Raw genomic sequence first — 18,956 nt, 5'->3', positions numbered from 1 at the left:
GTGGGCCTTTCAATCAAAGCATTTGAGGGGCTCTCATTCACACAAACACTATTAACTTGGTCCTCATGCAATACCTCACAATCAATCTCTAGCACAGCCTCACTCAGTACATCAAATCCGTAGGCTAACCCACACTCATTCACCTGGACAATGTCGTCCATAACACAACTTTCCCTAACTATACTTCCATCTTCAATTTGACTGTTTCCATCTATTTGCTGCAATATCTTCTTCCTAGATGGCAGTCCACATTTAATTCCCACTCCCTCCACGGATTCCTACATACCGATCAACTCAAATATTGCCCTTTCTGTTGCGGAAAACTTGTATTCGGTATTTGAGCCACCGCCTCTGGAACTCTTATGGTTGTTCGCTGCTTTTTGACGCACGTATTTTTTTTTTTTTGATCAGCCCACACCTAGAACACAGAAGTTTCAGTCTATGTATACAACTTTTTCATGAATAGAAGCACCTTTTTCCATTCTGCAATGCATTTTGTTGGTGGCCCTGATGAGTTCAGCTCTTCCTCAGCTTTACACCAAAATCTATGTAAGGCTTCTTTGCCTCCTTTAAAACAACTTTGCGCAATTGCCGGATGACTTTGCAACAAATCGACTAACAGCTCACTCTGTTGCTTATTTGTACTTTTGGACCTGAAATCAAGAGTAATATAATAGAATATTATTGTAGTTATTACATATCTAATAGAATAAGTAATTCTCAATGCAAAAAATACAATTTACTTACATTTTTAGGAAGCGTTCTTTTCAGCTTATCAAGTGAACAATTTCTTTTAAAATGAAGAAAAATCTCCCTCTCACTTACAATCATAATACCGACTTTTCTCCCATAACCGTTTTCCGCTTTTTCGAACATTGTTCAGAATAGGAGGAAAGGGAGAAGTGAAAAAACTCACACGGAATTTTTATTTAGAATACGAGGAATGGGAGAAGGGAAAAACTCGCACGGAATTTTTGTTTAGAATTCGGCTGATTGTGTTTTTAATAAATCACTTGGAAGCAAATGAGGAGGTAATTTTACGGCGGTAGTGTGAGTACTTTTTAACCAACAAAAGTGGTCGGAAGGAACTCTGACAAAAACAAAATACACTCTTCTGATATAATTTCTAAACAAATTTACTGATAATGATGGCGGCGTGAATAGACCTAATAATTCAAATGCTATATGGTAGCTTATTAAATTTTTGTAATCTTCTTCAAAGCCGTACTTTTCTGTACCGGCTCCAATGTGCATTTTAATGAAATCGCAGTCGATTTTAGCGTTTTCAATTCCGTATACAAATTCTCAGCTAAACGTCGAATTGGCATCCCAGTTATACTATCGAGTAAATTCTCACGTGCATATTTTACCGTCTTCTCTGCCAGATCATCAACATTTATACAACGAGGATCTATTTTCGGATCTTCGCCGAGCAATTGCATGAGTAGTAGTAGTCTTTTCACTTTTAAATTCATCCAATGGCAACAACTCAATCAATTGTTCAAATAAACGTAACATCAAAAATTGTGTAGGATTCAACAGACCTGTGGTCCGATCACGTGTTACAACAACTTGCTGATATATACCAGTTAACAGCTCTTCTGTACTCACTTCGGACGTTTGGAAGTCATACGCATTGAGTACATCATCAAACATTCGCGATAGATCATCTTTCGACATATGGATGAGATATTTTTTGGGCATCATTGTCTCTAAACCCTTTGTTATACAGTCCAAAATGCGTTCGGTTATTCTACCTTCGAAAGTGTAGGCGGCTTGTGCCATATAACGAGTGACTTTCTTGGCATGTTTGCGTATATTATCCGTAGTTGTGTGTCGTTGGAACTATTTTGCGAAATATTTTTGTACAATTTTTTTTATGCGCTCTATGCTAAATTGATCTGGTTCGCCACGTTGTAGGAATGCTTCGGGTGCTAATACTTGAGAACTTCTTATGTCGGGATCTTCTTCGGTTAGCGCCTTATCGATAATATCCTGTTTGACGACGTCATGAAAGAGTTGTAACGGTTTGGATTTCATACGAAATGTACAAATTTCACGTTCCAAGCACTGCGCAGCACGACGAAGGTGGAGGGGGATTCAAGGGGTTGTGTAGCGCAATATATAGCTTCTCCAACCCAATTGTCAACCTCACCTTCGAGCGGCGAATCCCGTTTCACTAACAGACGAGGCTCTGGCGACCCCAAACTCCTCATGGAACTTGGGGATGGGGAGGGAGGGATGGCCTGAAGGTTTAATGTGGCCATATAAATCGTTCCCGAGATGGTCGGGCCAGCACCTTAATGGTGCTGTGTTAACGGAGCGTATCGGATCTGTATCCGACAAAGGACCATCACATCGATAACACTCCCCAAAGCCTTCGGGGAGTAACTAATCGCTACAACAACAACAACAACAACAACGAAGGTGGAGGTAAGAAAAAAGAAAGTTATTCTGTAGTAAGATACTGTGAGAGGGTACAAGGGACAAGACAAGAAAACCGCTGTCATGTTGGGAGGAAAGGCCGAAGAAGAGGTTTCGAACGAAACCAAGCACTCGCTTTATGCGGTCGACTCTAATATTATCTCTTAGAGATCGAACTCGTAAAATGTCCAATAACACAAGACCCACTAAGCAACGAGGCAGCGGTACTGCAAGTGACGTCCAACAGGAAAAACCCAGAATTGTCTACCAACAGCAAAGGATTCTTCACAGTTCAGGAGACATGGGGCGCACTCTCTCCTCTACCACTTAAGGATAACGAAGGCACCGCTGCCAGCTCCTGAAGTGCGGGAGGACCCAAAGCAGCCAAGCTACTCCCTCATAACAAGGAAAAGGGATGATATACCCCCGACACATACCGTCAAATGTTTTGACAACTGTCAATATTCTTACTCATTTTAATCCAGCGGGTTAGGTGGTCAGAATATGCCCGCGGTATGCCTGTCGTAAGAGGCGACTAAAATACTAGATTAAATGGGCTGTGTAGCGCAACCCTTCAGGTTGCCAGCGCAATATTCAGCTTCTCCAAACTCAATTTTCAACCTCACCTATCCGCGGCGAATCCTGTTTCATTCAGACGAGGCTCTGGCGACCCCAAGCTCCTTATGGAACTTGGGGATGGGGAGGGAGGGATGGCCTGAAGGTTTAATGTGGCCATATAAATCGTTCGCGAGATGGTCTGGCTAGCACCTTAATGGTGCGTGTTACCGGAGCGTACCGGATATGTGTCCGGCAAAGGACCATCACATCGATAACACTCCCCCAAGCATTCGGGGAGCAACCGTATCGCTACAACAACAACACATACCGTCACATGTACATATCCCCACTAGAGCATTTTAAAGCAAGCTCATATAAATTCTTGAAAGAGTTCCTCACGGCTATGAACAATTTAGCGCAACCTTAATGGCAGGGATCAATGTCGAATATCCTATGCTTACGCTTAAGTCTGGGACTAGGACTACTCAGTGGCGAAGTCCTTTCGACCAACCATTTTAGACCTCTTCGGTCTGAAAGTAATTGGGAAAATTATAGACTATGATATATCAAGGGCGTATAACAGGAGAAGATCGCGTGATTCTGGTTTGGATCAACTGACCATGGTGAGGTTGTGTTTTGCGCTCTGGATATAAATGGAGCGCTCAACAACAAAGCAGTGCTAGTCGGAACATTCGAAAGACTAAGAATTTAGCAACCCGTCTTATTGGGCAGTAAGTATGATAAAAATGATAATTTTGTCGACGATGAAGTTGAGGAAGAAGAGAGAAAATTTTTCGTAAGCCTGGGAAGTCTTGGAGTTGTTCCTTACCTCAATTGCTTGTTTTTGTTCTTTGTGTATTTGTGTTAGCTTCTCCACATCACGATCGAAATTCACTTTATGTGGCTGCATCCACTTTTCAAAGTTGGCTTCTTGAGCTTTTAAAATTCTTAGTAAAAAGTTGCGTTCCTCATTTAAGACTGTTAAAATATTGAATTTTTCTGCGCTTTGTTTCGTTTCAAGTATCAATTCTTCTTCCAAGCGAGCCAGTTCCAACTAAAGGATAATATTCGTGGGTGTTACAAATCTGATTGCTGTCGGAATCGGACTTAAAAGCAGCATTTGTTTCTGTCCTAGGTTTTAAATTTTTTTCTTTCTTCTTTTACCTCACTCTAGCCCCACATCTCTCTTTATTCCTCTGGCCTCCCTCTAGCTCTGTTTCTCTGGCTCTATTACCTATCGCAGTCGTTGCTCTATATTTTGCCCTTTATTTCTTCTTCTCGCTTTCTTTGTCCACTTCCTCGTCCCGTTTGATGCTGTTTTACATGGAAACGAAATGTCGGCATCAAATTGCCCTTTTTCCGGTCGGAGGGCGATGTAACCCGTATCCCACCTTTCCTAGTCAATAAAAAAGAAATATTTTTCCGGCAACTAGTATCAGTGTATAGACAGCCACTTCTCCATTTATCCAATTCTATTCTTCCCGTTTGTTCTTACTCATGGTCTATCCCTCTGCCATTGTGTCTCCCCCATGTGCTTTCTCTCCGTTTCTCTCTTCTAAGTCATCTCCTTTTCCCTCTGTCTTTTCGCATTGCTATCCTTGTCTTATTACTCCTCCCTTTCCCTATTCTGGTTTCACTCCTCTTCCTTCTATTACTCACTTTGCCTCCACCGTCCTCTCTCATTACGTCTCCCACTCACCCGAAGTCTCCCGTCTCTCGATATATACCTCTTCGCTTTCCTTTAAGTTGTAGGTTTCAAATACAATTCCGAGAGCAAATTATGATCAAAGATTTAACAATTTTTACCTTCTTTCCCTTTATTTCTTTATCGATCAGTTTAAGCTCCTCTTCGGCCGATGTTTCCAAATTGAAGACATACCGACGCAGGACTTCTTCTAATTCATCCAAATTTACAACCACGCCAAATTTTTTAATCATATCTTGCTTGGTGGCACCCTCTAATCTTGTGATCTCACTACGCATAAATGCTATGTCCGCATTCATGCGACGTAAATGCACCACATTGATACGGTGGAGACGCCGAGTTTCTAGCGTTTCATCGTTTAGTTGCGCAACACGATCGTTTAACGAATCCAATCGATTGGCATCGAAAAGAATGGCACGACTTAAATCCAAGTAGTCTTCATCGCCCTTAAAATGTTGCAATTGCTCCAATGATAGTACGACGGAGATGTTAATTTTGTTTAACTCTTGTTGACGTTTGCGCTGTGGATGAGACGGAAATGATGAGCGAGAAAGAGATGTATCCATTTTTTTATCAGAGCTTTGCTACTGAGGTGTCAAAAGATCTAATGAGACTTACACGAAACACCAACAAGGTCTCTTTTTCTTGTGCATAAATCTCTTCATGGTATTTCATTTTCTTTTGTAGTTCAGCCACATCTGCCCTTCGCTGTTCAATACCTCTTTGTGCCTCCAATACTAATTTTTCTAGAACATGACGTTCGGAGTGCAATTGAAAAGCCAGATCATAGGTATTACGTTCCAGTCCAGTCGGGCAATGACTTTCGTCCAAGCGTATTGTTGTCATATCAGTGGAATCAATACTTTTTGCATCAGCATCCTCGTCTTCGCTGGATGAATCATCACTCGAAGAAGATTCGGAGGACTCTAAGAAGACGGATTTGAGGGGACCATGGATTTCGATAAAAAAGCTTGAATAGAGCTTTATGAAGGGCTTTCCTTGGGACGTAGTTTTTGAATATAAAAAATAAAAAAATAAATGTAAGGCGCGATAACCTCCGAAGAGATCTAAGGCCGAGCTTCTCTTCCAATTTGCGTCGTGCTCCTCTTCCAATTTGCGTCGTGCTCCTCTTGATTTTCCCTGCAAATTGGCCGGACGGGACCTACATGTTTTATGCCGACTCCGAACGGCATCTGCAAGGCAGATGGGTTTTCACTGAGAGCTTTAATTTTTTGAATATAGAACCCTTAAAAACCCTAGAGCAACAGAATAGACCAAATTTCAGAAATAACTACGTAAAAATAAAGCTTGGACATGCCAAAGCTGTTGCCACTTTAGGGGACCTGGAGGAATCCAATTGCATCTTTGAATATGCATAAATTTCGGATAAGGATCTGGGACTTCTTAGAAAGCAGGTGAAAGAAATGTTTTCAAGAATTTTGTTTTTGTTTCTTCGGCCTATTGATTTGTAAGATAGCTGGTTCGAATCGAGCTCAGGGCAATTTTTTTTTTACTTGGCGAAGGTTTTGAAAAGCTAGAGGTGAGAAGAAAATAGAGATGTGTTGGGGATCTACATATAAATAAATCAAAAATGTGTATGCAATAATTCGAGTTCAAGCGGAAGAGTAAGGTTTAGAAAGCCCTATTGGAGAGCGTATAGTCCAGAAACTGATTAAGAAACAAATTCAGGAGCGAACAGTACTAGGATGAATGGAGTGACAAAACTGTTACCAAGTTTAAATTGCCGAGTCCAGATAGGACACTTCCAGCTATGCTCCAGATTTATCTGTCATTTTTTGATGTTTGCAGAAAGGCTTAGAAGTTTTTGAAGGCCGCAATAAACTGAACAAGGTTTCGAACTTTTCGAGTACGGCCTGTGTCGTCTGCATTCCATAAGTGGGAAACTCACATAGGTAACCAAGTAGACCGATCTGGATAGACGGCCCAGATAATCCCACGCATTTTGATTTTTAGTTATACCTGTTTTTTTAGGCTGGGGCCGAACGAAAGCACGTTAGGCCAACAGATGCGGCGAATTCGAAGCCCGTGCATCACATTTTACATATACGGCAAGTCAATTTTCGGACAGTATAACATCTGCCGGGTATGCCAGTTTTTATAATACGCTAATTGTTCACATTTGGGTGCATGAGCCCGTTCAATTTTAATACAGCCGTAACTTAAAGCTGGAGACATTGGTGCTTTATCGGTAACCGTATCGGTAACCTTTTAACAGCTGATTCGACCAACCTTATGAGAATCAATGCAATCGATTATTGGTGCCGCCAAGGTCGTAACCGTATCGTAGCCAACCAATTGGGTTTTGGTTTACCGTCGTAACGATAAACAGCTGATTACGTTAGGGATACGACTACAGCGATACGACAAACGGCACCAATGACTCCAGCTTAAGCAATTAGCAAAGCTCCCCATAATGAGAATAAGGAAATTGTTACAGAAGAAAGTGATTTAACTATTTCCTCGACTCTATTTGGGACCAAAAAATATAAATATAATTTCTATATAGTGTGACTACTTCACTTACTTACCATCTTCTGCTTTTTGTAGTTTTGGAGGTCGCCATCTCTTCTTAAATATACGTCGCAGGAAATCAAAAAACTTATGACCTTTACAAGTGGTCATAAAGTTTTGCTGCACCGACAATATCTGTTCATTCAATTTATCGACATTATTTTTACTATCGTCAATTTGACGTTTTTTCGAGTTTATCACAGACTGCATTTCATTTCGCGTATTCATGGCTTCGTCGGCATTGGAGAGCAATTGATTTTCAATTTCTTCACTATCACGCAATATATTCAGCTCTTGATTCAATGTTATCATAAAAGTTTGCATAAACTCAGCTTCATATAACGAGCGACAACGTACTGCTATCAAATCTTCCAAATCCTTATCGAATTCTTTAACGCAATTCTTCACCTTCATTACAATGCCATTTTGTTCATCTCTCAACTCGATTAGCCATTGATAGCGTGCCAGCGATAACCATGGTACAAAACCTTCCTCTGTTCTTTCGAAAAATTCTGGTTCATTATAAAGTGGATAACTTTTGATTTCTTCGAGTATATCGCTTATTTCAGGCAATTCTTCAATTTCGAAAACATGCAAAGACCTGTATAATGATTGCTCCGTTTTATCACGCACTGAGGCATTGGTGTTAAATAAAGTTGGACGCGCTTGTGGTAACAAATCATCCACAGTCTTCTCTAAGTAAATAATATCTTCAATTTCAATACCACAACCAGGTTTGCAAGTCTCGCTTAGGTTACGTTCTGGATATTCGGAATTCATATCAATCTCACGTATCGGTACCAAATACTCTCTTTTGGAAGCTGGTAAATATGTATGCAATTGCTGCAAACGTTTACGTCCCTGTTCTATATACATATACAGTTCCCATTTTCGTTTACGTAATTGCAAGAGATCTTTATTGAAACGATCCAAAATGAGAAAATGTTGTTGTCTTGCACTCACTACCTCAATATATTTGTAGGTTAGGTTTTCGTTGACGCGTGGCTCATAGTCATAACCAATTTTCAATTTATAATCACCAAGATTTCTTTCTGCATCAAAAATTTTCTGTTCGTCTTCGGGGTGATTTTTGTTCGGATCGGGTTTACGTAGTTCCATACTTTCCCAATTATACATACGTTCGATTTCGAAACGTTGTCGTGAGCGATAACGACGTAATAGACGTAACATTTTCTGGCTAAAGCGCGGTATAATGGTTGTTGAATCGCGACCAAAGAAGAATGTCTCTTCTCCTGTTTCGGGCATACTGAGTTCTTTCTCTTCAGCGACTATGGGTTCAATAAATCTGTGGATTAAAGTGATTTCTTTAATAATAATATCATTTATTACCACAGACATAGTTTGTTGGTTGTGCTCAAGAGAAATAAAGTTTTCTGTTTACAGCCTGGCTAACGCTGAATATGTAGACCTCGCTTCCTAGGGATTCAAAATATTACTAAGCGTTGTACATATTTACATAGATTTTCAATTTCATTCTTATATCTCATTTGCGCGAGGATATGTAGCACGTTTTGTTGAGCTATTGCGCTGACACCGTGGTTGCCGACATAAGCTCGGATACTGTAATCCTAGTGCTTAGTCCTATTACAAATATGCATTTACATTTGGATGTTCATATTTAGCAGACGGGCCCCCGGCGAACCCACCTTTATTGTTAAATTTTAAGGTACTAAGGTCCCGAAATTGATGTCGTAAGAGCCTCGTCTCCTTAATATGTGTACGTATATTTGTACACAGGTTGATAATTGAGTTGAGGAAGCTGAGTAGCTATAAATATAACATCATCTTACTTTTCAAGAGGGCACCTCTACAACGACTGTAAACCAGGGCTCAAAGAAGTAAAAATTATTGTAAGTTATTGTAAATCCTTGCCCCAGTATTTCTCATGCAGAAATTCATGCAATAAAAGTTTTCGGTAGATAATGTCTAAAGAAGAATCTTATCCTCGAGGAGTATCCTCAATATATCAGGCAACAAGGCAGACCTGCGTGCGTTGCAGTCTTACACAAAAACTTCTAAGCTAGTGGATGAACGCTTTGGAGTCCTAAATGATCTACGAGCCAAAAGCAAGTTTTGGTTAAGATGGGTTTCCGGCCATCTGGGACATGAAGGTAATGAACAAGCAGGCTACCTAGCCAAGCCCATCTGTGGATTCTCAAAAGCACACACCAGGGAAACTATAAGTAACTGGGAAGCAAGGCAGTTCAGAAAACGCTGGTTTGAACCCAGGCAAAGACAGGTCAAATTGTTTACACTTCCAGCAACGAGACTATCAGCCAAACTCATTAATTTTAGCAGAGACAACCTACCAACTCACAGAGGGTATTATACGTATCCGATTCACAAATCTGTAATTTGTGTGAGCTGGAGGATGAAATTCCGGTTAATATTCTCTGCGAATATGTCGCTTTGGCAAGGCCCACACTCTTCCATCTGTGAGGCGTTACTCTTAGTTCCCTCTTGATATAAGGTAATAAGCCTGAAGAGGTATTTGAATACATGAAAAGCCTCCACGTATAGTAAAAGGTTGATACGTCAAGCATATTAGATCTAAATATAGGTCGCAGCGTATCGAGGGCTAATATTATTAATAATTATAATTCACTGATCTTACTAACCTACAGACCTTGAAGATATTGTGCACAAAAATATTAAAATTGCTTACTCAATTTGTTTTGGTATTTCCGTTTCCTCGTTGCTTAGTTAAAAAAAAAAAAGTGGATTATTAGTGTAGTGGAAAATGATTGTCGAACATCGGAAGATGCGTATTTAACATTCGCTTGTAATGGAAATTTGTGTAAGGCTTACCTACGCTTCGCTGCTTCAAGCTTTAAACGCTCCTCAATTTCATCCTTGATTTTCTGAAATTCCTCACCAAGTCTCTCCGTGCGAAAAGAGCTCATCTTAATTTCTTTACCCCTGAAATTTTATATTGAAACGAAATTGAGTATTTCATCGACGATTAAGTGTAAGATCAACATATCTCGTCCAACGGTTCGAAAACATCATACATCACAATTTGTTTGAAGAGTGTTCAAACTCAAAATTGTTGGTAAAAACTCCCTATACCAATATTTCTTTCAAAAACTATACCAGCATAAATTCGATCCATTTCAGCTGAGAGTATTTTGAAACAAATATTTTTGATAACAGGTTCTGAGATAGAGCGTTTGAGATGCAATTTCTGAGTTACAGCGTTGTTCTCTGAGCTGGAACCGGCAGCCGAGCTAACGGAATATTCTATTTGCTCTCAACGAAATCCTATTACAAAGCTTAAATCTTTATACTCACCCAATACTACTCACGGTTATCGGTATATGATCCAGTTTTTTCAAGAAATGATTATACAATTTAGTTTTTCCCACTTCTGCTACTTCCAAATCATAAGCCAAATCATCGCGCACATCATCCAATTCTGCTTGCAATTCATCTTTTATTTGCTTCGTAATGCGCTCGTCCAGCAATAGGTTACGTATCGGTATCTTAAGCTCTTCATCTAGTGATTGCATATCCGATTTGATCTCATCAAATTTCAACTGCAACTCACCAATTTGTCCCAACACCTTGCGATCATGTGCTGCTGCGGCTTCTTCTTTGCGTTTTAATTCGGCATAGATTTTCTCCTGTTCCAGTGATGGATACTCGGGATCATCAATATCTTCAGCATGGAAGTCTTTCAAATTAGAGTACATAGCAACATCCAATGGGCAGCCAGACACCACTTTTGGTCCAAACCAATTGTAACAAAAAATATTGCCGTCATGTCCAAAGCTAAATATGTATTGACCATCAAAGCTGCTTAAAATTCTTGTTATGATTCCATTGAAAGAATCGTGCATTGGAAATAAACGAAATTCCCTTAAATCTGTAAAATCGTTTGGATTCGTACGATTAATGCGCAATTTTCCATCTACCAAGCCGAAAATTAGGTAATCTTCTCTGAAAAGCACGGAAAGTGTTTATTTTCAGTAGCGTTGGTAAGGTGATGTGATCTGGTCATACAGGGTAAACTCTAATAAAATTATATGGATAATGGATCATGGGCCAACTAAGTTAACGCGGTGTTACTCCTACTTGGCTGCCGAACTACGTTCGAAGAACAAACATTGACTCCTACTTTCACTGTTGGTTTTACTCTCCAGAGGAATGTGTTTTATTCCTGTACAGTCTGGGAAAATCTCAAATAGCAGCTGAATGCTTTCGAGGAAGAGAAACTTCGGCACCTGCTTCCAAATTCCAAGCGATTTTTAAAGGGTTCAACAAAACGCAGCCTGCATAGATGAAATTACTGAATTTTTTGTCAGCACACCAATGCTCCGAAGGAACCAAGGAACCATACACCAACCTCTTCCCTATGCAGAAGCTGTCAGAAAAAGCAGCAAAGTAAGCGTACCATATATCTAGGAGAGGGAGACAAAGGATCTTGGACTGGAGATCATACGCGGTAGCAAGTTCTACAATAGTATCTTTCAATAGCCTTCGACCGAACATGCGTGATGAGTTTTCATATTCTGCTAGAGGTTTCCCTTTTGCTACTAATAATGGCAGATCTAAAAAAGACAACTAGATGAAACCCGCAATCCTGTGCGGTGACTAACTATTATACTAGGTTTAGGTTGATGGAACTGAACTTGAACTGCCCCAAATGTTAACGTACAATTGCATGGAGTATAAAATAACCAACAGTAGGAGTGACTAAGAGGCTAAACAATATATGATCGGGAAAGCCGACAAAGTGCTAGCAATGGCTAGGCTTTTCATAACTCGAAAGAGAGGCAAATGGACGACCAACTGGCAGCGGAGCAACGGGCCTTCTTCTTCTTACTGTAGCGATAAAGACACGCCTCCAAAATTTTGGGGAGTACTACTGATGATGGATGTGCACCATCTGGGGAACGATTTGATATAACCACTTCGAACCTTCTATGTGGATTTTAGTCCCCTATTACGATATGTATGCCTACTATGGGAATATTCTAAGCCCTTTAACCTGCTGGGTTCTTCTGCAACTACGAACGAGCCAAAGGTATCGAAAGTTTTGCCCAGCGGCAAAAATACAGGACTTTACGCTGAACTACATTCAGCCCTCAGGCCTCAGGACGCGGGATACAGACTCAAAAACAATGGGCACTCTACACCTTTTGCAGTTTAAGTTCAGAAATTTACAATTCAAGTTCAGAAAATTGCAATTCAAGTTCAGAAAATTACAATTCAAGTTCAGAATTTCCAATTTAATTCAGAAATTTACAATTCAAGTTCAGAAAATTACAATTCAAGTTCAGAAATTCCAATTTAAATTTAGAAAACTACAATTCAAGTTCAGAAAATTACAATTCAAGTTCAGAAATTCCAATTTAAATTCAGAAAACTACAACTCAAGTTCAGAAAATTACAATTCAAGTTCAGAAAATTATATTTCAAGTTCAGAAAATTACAGTTCGAATTCAGAAATGTATAAGTAGGGTGTTAATTTTCAAGTTATTTTAATTAATAATTTTATACTTATTTTTTACTTGCGGAAGTGTTGATGCTTCCTTGGCCATGTTGCCAAAATGGTGGCTTGGGTATAGCGTATCCCAAGTTTTCTTCAAGGTATGTACATCCCAAGCCTTGAAATCAAATGGAGGATAATTCTTTCGAACAAGTGCATGATGACGCTACGGCCAAGAAAATACTTCATAAGTTGAGATATTTTAACATATGGCGCCAATATCTAAGCAGACAGAACCTGTACGTTACTTCCGGGAGTGTGGACGATCCGTTGACTGTTTAAGTGGTCATATCTTCTTCATCACTGCTGTCATACTCAGTGCAGATCAATAGTTGTGACGCTAAGAATATAGCTGGATGGCATTGCAATTGCTTCTTATGAGCGGGAGTTTTTTCTTCGCTATCTCGCAAAATTGATTTAAACGAGTTAAGGTGTCCAATGCTTCCTTAACACATAGAATGTAAGATACATTTATTTCCATTGGATGCAAAAGAAATACCCGACAAATTTTCTGAACTTGAAATGAAAATGCTGAACTTGAATTGTAATTTTCTGAACTTGAATTGCAAATTTCTGAATTTAAATTGTAATTTTCTGAACTTGAATTGTAAATTTCTGAATTTAAATTGGAATTTCTGAACTTGAATTGTAATTTTCTGAACTTGAATTGTAATGTTCTGAACTTAAACTGGAAAAGGTGTAGTAAGACAGTAAAGGGGATCTCAGATTTAGCCGGAAATTTAGGCTGTCCAATTATTGCGGGCTCTTCTTTGCGGAGGTCGCCGATTTTAGTGTTGAAGTGGATGGAATGGTCTACACAATGTGTAAGAGAGATTGAAATGGCGAATATCTTAGCCCGTCCTGGAACTTGCAATAAGGAAGGGGATACCAATATGGTTTTTCGACCAGCCCTTCAAACTTGCAATCCGCTTCTGGAACGGTGGGTTCGGGTGACCTTAACAAGCGCTGGGCTTACACGACATCTTAAAAAGTGCCGCGAGCCTTCTGGCCACTTATTGATCCGAAACACTTATAGAATAGTAGAGGTAACTAAAGTCCGTCCTTTAGTTGTGATTGGAGTATTGCTACGACACCTGCCCATCGTCAACCAGCCGTGTTAGTTAATAGTACGATGGATGAGGAGCTGGAGATATACAGCCAGTTCGTGTTTAATTGCTACTTTTGAAAAATGTTCTTTCCTACTCATCTTTTCCTACTCCTCCCCTTCCTTCATTCTATTCTTATCTGTTTTATCTGATTTTATCTTCCTATTTCCACTATCTCGCACTGCCACTACTAGAACTATTAACCTTTTACCCTACTTTGAAGAAGAGCTGATTATTAGGCTACACGCAGTTCAGTCTCAAAGAAAGAAAACCTCTGCTGATGTAGCGCGACCATTTACTACTCACGTTCCTTCAACTTACATTGTCAAATAAGAATGTACTTCGCAGTCATCACCATCAGCAATTACTGTACATCTATAAGGCTCTGCATAACCAAATACCAGCTCATAAATGTAACCAGCATCGAAGCCACCCATTGAAGTCCAAATCGTACCATCACGAGTATAACGAAGCCAAAGTACTGGATTCGGTACAGCTGGTATATGTAATGGTTCTTCTTCTTCGTCGGGCTCGGAATCAGCTAAACGTTCGCATACAGATACAGAAATGTGATGTTAATATTATTTTTTTCTCTTAACTACTCACCTAAAGCCGTCTCCAGATCAATTTGTAATCCTGGATTAGCTGCTTTTAATTTTTCTATTTCTGCAATTTTGCGTTGTTTTTTCTTTTCTTTACGTCGTTTAATTTGTTCACGCCTTTGATCACGTCTTATACGACTCTTCACAGATACAAAACGAGTTGTCTTCATCTTATTCTTATCCGTAATGTTGTACGAGAGATAAATTTGTTCATCGAAGACACGTGCAGGTATTTGATATTCGATTACCTCGCCAGTTTTGCAACCCATCAATATAGTCGAGTGCTGTGGATAGAAAAGACGAAAGTATGTTGCCAGTATCTGAGATATGTACTCACCTCATCATTTTTCCAATTCACACAACTCACGACAGCATTGAGTACGATAAAACCCATTGGTTTCAATAGTATCATATTATTATCTTTATCCTTAATGTTATAGACAAATATGGATTTATCGACGGACGATACCACTAGACATGTTTGCTTTGGATTAACAGTCAACTTTGTAATCGCACTAATATGACCCTTTATAGCTCGCACCAAATGCAACTCCACTTTTTTCTCGTCGCGCACATCTAAAACTAATTGCCGCAATATTCCATCCTCAAACCCGACAACCAAATCCATACCTGTACTGGAAATTTTTGTCGTAAACCAAAGTAAATCGCTTCCACGTGAAATAAATCTTTTCTCCAACAATAAAGTATTCTTCACATAGTCGTAAAGGAATATTTTTCCATCCTCACCCAGTGTAATTAGATGTGTAGAGACGGGGCTGGTTTGCGCTGCGATTACTTTGCCGCCATGGCAAGTGTAGAGCTTATTAGGTTTGTTGGGTACATCACGCGTATTGAGATCACAATACCAAATGCCACCGTTGCCATCCTGTAAGAATTTGGCAAGATATGTTTTTTTTTGTTATCAGCATAGCTTATGTCGCCTAGTCTCCAAAGTAGGAAATAAACCTAACAAGTGAAGTGCAGTAATAAAATGTGGAAACTTGGCATAGTCGAGCTCAAAAGTAGTTTTCATAATCAACCCCTAGCGCTCTACGAGCTACAACCTAGTCGAGAGAAGGGATCGAGAGCTGCTTGGGCTGAGTACTTCAGTTAGCCATTGAATGAAATCAATGTTGAGAGATATGTAATCCATCCCAATAGCACCAGATACGAAAACTCTAAACGAAAAGTTTTTCAAAACAAGGTTGACTGGGATTTTCAATCCCCACTGCAAGAACCGGGTGTGAAACTGCTGTTCTCTCTTCAAGGGATACTCTTTTATGTATACCCAGCCTTACACGACCAGCAAACCTTTCCGTATATAGAGCCGGTAATGGTGAGAAGTATGTGCCTCACGTATCTGTTGGCCGTATCCCATCTGTCATTTTCATGTTATTAATAACACAGCGTGAGATAGATCGCCAAGGATATCTTCTGTCCTACTTCGTTGTTGAGCGAAGTGTTCGCAGTCAAAGATGTGATGTGACTCGTCTATATTTCCGCATTATTAGTTTGGGTTTTCGATCTTTTCCGGTTAAAATTTGCAAAATTCGAACTATCCATGTGGTCGCTCCAACCACTGGTTCATTGGGACACAATACCCTGATCCATCCTCCTGCAGTTCTACTGATGCACTGATGTTAACAGCGTCAACTTCTAGTACCTTCTGCGCTGATGCTGTATAATTATTTTGTTTCCTGAAAATATGATGGTATGGTTCCCGCTAAAACCACGACAGCTTCTGTGGCAACAGTGGGGTAAACGGAAGCTATTCGCAACGCCCCTCTGTATTAAGCAAAGGAGAGCGATCAGCGGTTCGTTGTATCCTCAAAAATGTTTTTAAAAGGTGCTTTCTGGCATATCTAATGAGTTCCTTAAAAAACGTCTCAATGCCTTATGCAGGTCAAGTTAAACAATTTTTGACGTTTATTGTGACCGGAATGGTTTGGTTGAACGGGCCAATCAATAAAGACCTCACATAGACCGAATGTGTCCATAGTGCTACCATAATTTGTTTGACGATTAAGTGAAAGAAGTCCAGGTACCAAGACTTATGTTATTGAATGCCTCCGTCCTCTTGGCAAATACTAAAAGTTTTCTGGGATCAAGCTTAATTGCTGCCTCGAGATCTGGTAACTCTGCAGCCCTTAATAACTGGAGCCTGGACCTGGCGAGCGCAGTACACGAACACAGAATGTGCTAAACCGCGTTTTCCAGCAACTAGCACTTCCTACTCCTGCTATTACTGACAAGGCCTAACTTATAAGCATGTGGCGCCAGAAGGCAGTGTCCAGTTAGTATGCCCATCATGAGCCTTAAGTGTTCTCTCTTCAGAGATATGAACCACTTTGTGAGTCTTATATTGTAGTCTTTGCACATAATAACAGACATTTTAAATCCGCGCGCTTTTGTTTACGCCTTACCTGCTTGATGGATCATATGCAACTCCTGTCTACTTTTAATTTCTCCCAAACGGATTGGGACGTCTATAGTCATTTCAGCTAGTATTGCACCCTTCTTTGCCAACTCATCGGACTTTTCCTTTCGTGAACGGAATACCATTGAGCTTGCTTGGTAGCAACTGTGCCGTTCTTTTTGACTACGTCTTTCATTTTTGTGGAGTTTCCTAACCGTAAGACATGCTCTCAGTGAGACAGATCTCCGCCATCATCCATTGCTACCACGTTGCGTTACAGTGCTCGCCAACATTTTTTCTGTAGTTTCCAGCACGCACAGTGGTACAAGGAAAAGTTGAGGTCTAATTTGTCCTTAGAAATGAGAACTATCCGCGTCTTCCATCTGGTGGGAGAACTTTTTACCTCTTTGGACTGTGTAAACAACTGAAAAGTAAAGCTCTTTCCTGCAAACAAAAGTTACGCTGTATAGGTATATTATAATTGTGCTGATGTATGCCTTGGAATCATGCATAATGTCGAAAGAAGTTGGAAAGGCCGCTGGAGTATTGGGAAGTTAAGCTCTACGAAAGATTTATGGTCCGTTATGCAAGTAGCATGTATACAAAATTTAATGATGACAAGATGTAGATATGAGCAAAGTGCATCGAGCAATATGCTGAGTGCTTATGTGTTCCTCCGGTTGAAGAGACCTGGGATTGTAAAGGCACTTTCTCCTAGTGAAAAAATCTAGTATCGAATTAACGATTTCATATTCAGATGTGGGTTTCCTACATAATATCCCACCAGCCCAACTCTTTCCCGCCAACTTCTTTACCATAAAAATACATACCTGCGCATAGTAGCCATAATCAGTGTTATCGAAAGGTTTAATCTTCTGCAAACAACGTATCTCACAGTCACCAACTTTAAACTCATATATCAGTTCAATCTCAACAAAACGATCTTCATCCGGTGGATCAGCTAAATCGACTGTTTCCCAATACCAAATACGTACATATCCATCCATGCCCACTGTCATCACTTCACCTTCTTCCATGGTGATGCGTGTAATCGGTTTAGTGTGACATGGCTTACGGCCCTTACGCGTAATCTCGAACTTAATCAAACCGGCCTCCCACAACAGCATATTACCCCATTCACAACCCGATATAACATTTTCATCGGACAACATATATATTGCATAGATGTCACTAAAATCAGTTTTGCCAAAACGCCCCAAATCACCTTTCAACTTCAAGCCCGTAAATGTGTTGGCCATTTTCCAAAACTTGATATGACTCAAACCGCAAGAGGACAGAAGTATCGGATTATAGTTCGAAAAATGTACATGTAGTACATTATTTTGAAAGGACTTGGAGCGTAGTACGACATGACCGTCTTGCCAACGCCAAATTGTTAGCATAAAATCCGGATAGCCGGCTTGTGATGCAAAGAGATCACCAGTGGAATTATATGAACCGCACGTGAAGCAAGTTTTGGCCGCTTTCTCTAGCTTAATACGTATTCTATGCGATGGATATTCATAAATAAAGATTGTTGGTGTTGGTCCATTCTCGGCAACCGTAAGTAAACCAGTGAAGTCGGGATGTTCATTACGCTGAAATCAGACTTCGTTATTTGAGGTGTGCCCTCATTTTGAATATGTTATATTAAATAATACCGTTATAAATCCTATACCGCCACCAAAGTGCGTCTTTCGAAATGTCACTGTACGCGTCGGTATGTTAAAATAATGCAAGAAATCGCCTGATGCGAAAACCAAGGTCTTCTCATCGATGAGAACCAAATTAAAGAAGCGCTTGCAATCGTAACCGAAAGAATGTCTACGGTTTTTAATTTTTGAAATCAGCCGGGTTTTAAAAACAAATTTATAAATCTTCTTCACATTGCTTACCTCAATTTTAAGATATCAGGCCCGAATGTGGGCTCGATTTCCTTTATTGTCCCAGTTTCAGAGTCCTCGTAATTTGCTTCTCCCTCAGACATGTTCGAAGACTTCTTTTATATTCGTTAATCCAACTATTTTTTCAATATTTTCTCAATGATATTTCTTAATGAAAAATATTTAAAAAACTAGTTTTTTGTTTGATACTTACGAAT

At 39.9% G+C, this 18,956-nt stretch overlaps 1 protein-coding gene across 1 annotated transcript; it reads right to left on the bottom strand.

Annotated features, from left to right (window-relative positions):
- Positions 1-439: 439 nt before the first annotated feature.
- Positions 440-18,842, bottom strand: LOC137241878 (cilia- and flagella-associated protein 44-like). Its single transcript, XM_067769238.1, is given in 16 exon segments — positions 440-653; positions 1,141-1,166; positions 1,239-1,449; positions 1,451-2,070; positions 3,812-4,036; positions 4,789-5,208; positions 5,306-5,613; positions 7,237-8,525; positions 10,049-10,159; positions 10,532-11,179; positions 14,159-14,378; positions 14,444-14,723; positions 14,777-15,325; positions 17,686-18,453; positions 18,517-18,679; positions 18,751-18,842. Coding segments are annotated over 16 exon segments (6,144 nt in total).
- Positions 18,843-18,956: the final 114 nt, after the last annotated feature.

The sequence above is a fragment of the Eurosta solidaginis genome, chromosome 2 (genome assembly GCF_040869045.1).
Source record: "Eurosta solidaginis isolate ZX-2024a chromosome 2, ASM4086904v1, whole genome shotgun sequence".
In the NCBI taxonomy this organism is placed as follows: Eukaryota; Metazoa; Arthropoda; class Insecta; order Diptera; family Tephritidae; genus Eurosta; species Eurosta solidaginis.
The sequence above is the reverse complement of the archived record's forward strand: the minus strand, read 5'-3'. Positions and strand labels throughout refer to the sequence as shown.